General features: G+C 66.6%; 2 protein-coding genes across 2 annotated transcripts; both read left to right on the top strand.

The window, feature by feature from the left end:
* Positions 1-645: 645 nt before the first annotated feature.
* On the top strand, positions 646-933 carry DQ04_16141010 (hypothetical protein; the record flags this gene model as incomplete). The annotated part of the gene is made up of 1 exon (XM_009317428.1): positions 646-933. One exon carries the CDS (start codon positions 646-648, stop codon positions 931-933), a length of 288 nt encoding a protein of 95 aa, XP_009315703.1.
* Positions 934-1,192: 259 nt separating this feature from the next.
* DQ04_16141000 (hypothetical protein) lies at positions 1,193-2,275 on the top strand (the record flags this gene model as incomplete). Its single annotated transcript, XM_009317427.1, has 1 exon — positions 1,193-2,275. The coding sequence occupies one exon, from the start codon at positions 1,193-1,195 to the stop codon at positions 2,273-2,275; it is 1,083 nt and encodes a 360-aa protein (XP_009315702.1).
* Between the last annotated feature and the right edge of the window lie 359 nt (positions 2,276-2,634).

Genomic DNA, 2,634 nt, shown 5'->3' with positions numbered 1-2,634 from the left:
GGCGACGTCGCCGTTGACATCAGCGCCGTAGACGCTCTGCCCCGGCAGCTGGCGGCGGCGCAGCACCGCGCGACGCTTGTCCGGCGGCACGTCGCAGCGGTACATCGCCGACGGCAACACTCGGCGCAGCGATGCGTGACCTGCGGCTGCAGTTTCATCACCTTCAGCAGCATCCTCGCCAGCACCGTCCACCACGTCGCCGTCGCCATAGATATCGTCCATGAAGTAGCCGTTGGAGTCGGCCATGCCAGTGTTGGACTGCAGGAGACGCTCTCTGCGCTGCCGCACCGCGTCCGTGACGGCCTCGCCCCGCCTCCTCCGCTGCTCGTTGATGTTCGCCAGCACCTCACGTACCCGCGACGCATCCACGACGCCACCGGACCGGACCGCCTCGTCCTCGTCGCCCCCGAGGAGGTCGAGCAGCCGCTGCGGTATCTCATCCACGTCAATGCGCTGCTCGCTCAGGAGCTTCGCCAGCTGCTCCTCCGACACCGCATCACTGCTGCTGGTGCTGCAGCTGTCGTCGTCATCGTCGTCTTGGTCGCCACGGTGGTAGTTGTGGTTGCGGCGCCGCGGCACGAAGCTTTCGACCGGCCCGTCCTCCCCCTCCTCGAAGCGCTGCCCGTCCAGCGTCATGCCGCGCCCATGACGACGATGACGGTGGCGACGATGACGATGGCGGTGCGACTCCGACGACGAATACCGCCCGTCCCCGCTCTCCAGCACCTCCGCAAGTCGGGTGAGCATGACAGTGTCGATGGACATAAGAAAGCGGGCGCCCAGCTCGCTGTTGCTACGCAGCTCCCTCGCAACCTGCGCCTCCAGTTCCGCCGTCTGGTACCGCACAACGGGGCGCAGCGCCGAGTGGCATGTGCTGACGTCCCGCAGCAGGCGCACGAGGGCCTGGTGGTGTGCCAGGTACAACGCGTTTAGGACCTCCGTGGGCACAGCAGCCCTGTCGCTGCTCCTGCTGGCGGCGAGTTCGTCCTCAATCACGTGCAGCTGCGCGTTGCTGATGGGGCGGAGCTCCTTCAACACAGCGCGGCAGAGCAGCACAGTCGGGGTCACACGCGTCTCACTCGCACAGGCCGCAATACTCACCGCTGCCTCCTCCCCCGCCTTGTCTTGCTGCTGCTGCTGTTGTTGTTGGTTTTGCCGCTCTTGGCCCATGGCGCCCTGCGAGAGGGCGGGGATGTCCGCGAGCAGCGGGTCACGTGGCAGCGTCGGCGCCCCACCCGTGTCGCCCGTCAGGACCTGGTTGGCGCTGCCGTGCTGCAACCGCAGCAGCTCCTGCCCAATCTCATGCACACGCGCCACCGCCTGCGCGTACGCCTCGCCGCTGCCGCCACTGTCGATGATGGCCTCCGCAGCAGCAACAGCGCCCCTGTGCTCCTCACGCAGCTGGTCGGCGCCGCCGCCACTACCCCGCGGGCCCACCTCCACCCTGCAGTATCCTGCGCCCGTCTCGTTTGTCCCCTGCGGGCGTGAAGCGTGCACCCGCACTGCCGCTGCCGCCGCCTGCGACGCGTCAACGCTGCGTCGCAGATCCTGCAGCAACTCCTCCTTCTCACCCATCAGACATTTCTCACGCGCGCGCGCCTTCGCCTCCACAAGGGCGACCTGCCTTAGCATCTTCGTCTCCATCTCCGTTTCGAAGCGCCTGAGCCGCGTTCGCATCTCCAGCTGCTGCGACTCTCGCATCGAACGCCCTTCCTCCTTGCTGCTGTGGCCAGCAGCATCACTCATACTGGACGGCGACTGCGGCGCGGTCCAGTCGTCCCGCACCGACAGAGTGCTGTTCTTCGACGATGCCTGCTTCTTCTGTACGCTCTTAGCGTTGCTGCTATTGATGCTGCTCTCAGCCGCAGTGGTGACGGTGGTATTGGCGCTGCCTGTTTTGTTGCTCCTTCCATGGCTGCCGCCGGGTCTTCGCGCGGCCGCACGTTTCTTGCCGCTACCTGCGCTCAGCCGCTCCTCGAGCTGTGCGATGCGCCCCTTCTGCATCTCGATGAGTTTTGCCGCGTCGCTGAGTCGCTCCTCCACACGCGCCGCCCGCATCACCATCCACTCATGCTCCGTTGCGTGGTCGCTCGACGCCGCATCACCTACCGGCTCCTTCTCCTGCTGCTGGAGCAAGTTCATCTCGTCCTGCAGCGCAGTGATCATGTTGTCAGCGGCGCGTGAGCTTTGGAGGAGCCTCCTGCCACCGCGCAGAACGATTGGTGACGCCGTGTCGTGCTGCTGCATCAGCTGGGCCTCGAGCGCCTCAGCGTAGCGCATGCCCGCGCCCGGCTCGGGCCACACACTCCGCTCGTCGTCCGGCGACTTTGCCTTGCCAGCACCAGCGGAATCAGCAGCAGGAGGAACGGGGACAGGAGAGGTGAAAGCACGCATCGAGGTGTGCCGCCCCTTCTGCGTCGGGCGGCGCCGCGTGGTCTCAAACGCGGCGTACTTCTCCGTCGCGTCGACCAGCCGCTGCTTCAGCATGTATATCTGCTGCTCCTTGCTGAGCGTCGCAAAAGTGTCGGTGCTCAGCTCGCTTGTGTCGCCAGCGGACTGCAGCGAGGAGCGCGCGACATCGGCGGAGCGCGCGCTCAGGGCTCCGCGCAGCTGCGCCACCTCCTCCCTGTGGAA

Source organism: Trypanosoma grayi (assembly GCF_000691245.1).
Source record: "Trypanosoma grayi strain ANR4 Tgr_1614_V1, whole genome shotgun sequence".
Taxonomy (NCBI): domain Eukaryota; phylum Euglenozoa; class Kinetoplastea; order Trypanosomatida; family Trypanosomatidae; genus Trypanosoma; species Trypanosoma grayi.
Note: the sequence above shows the minus strand (reverse complement) of the source record. Positions and strands in the feature narration are given on the sequence as shown.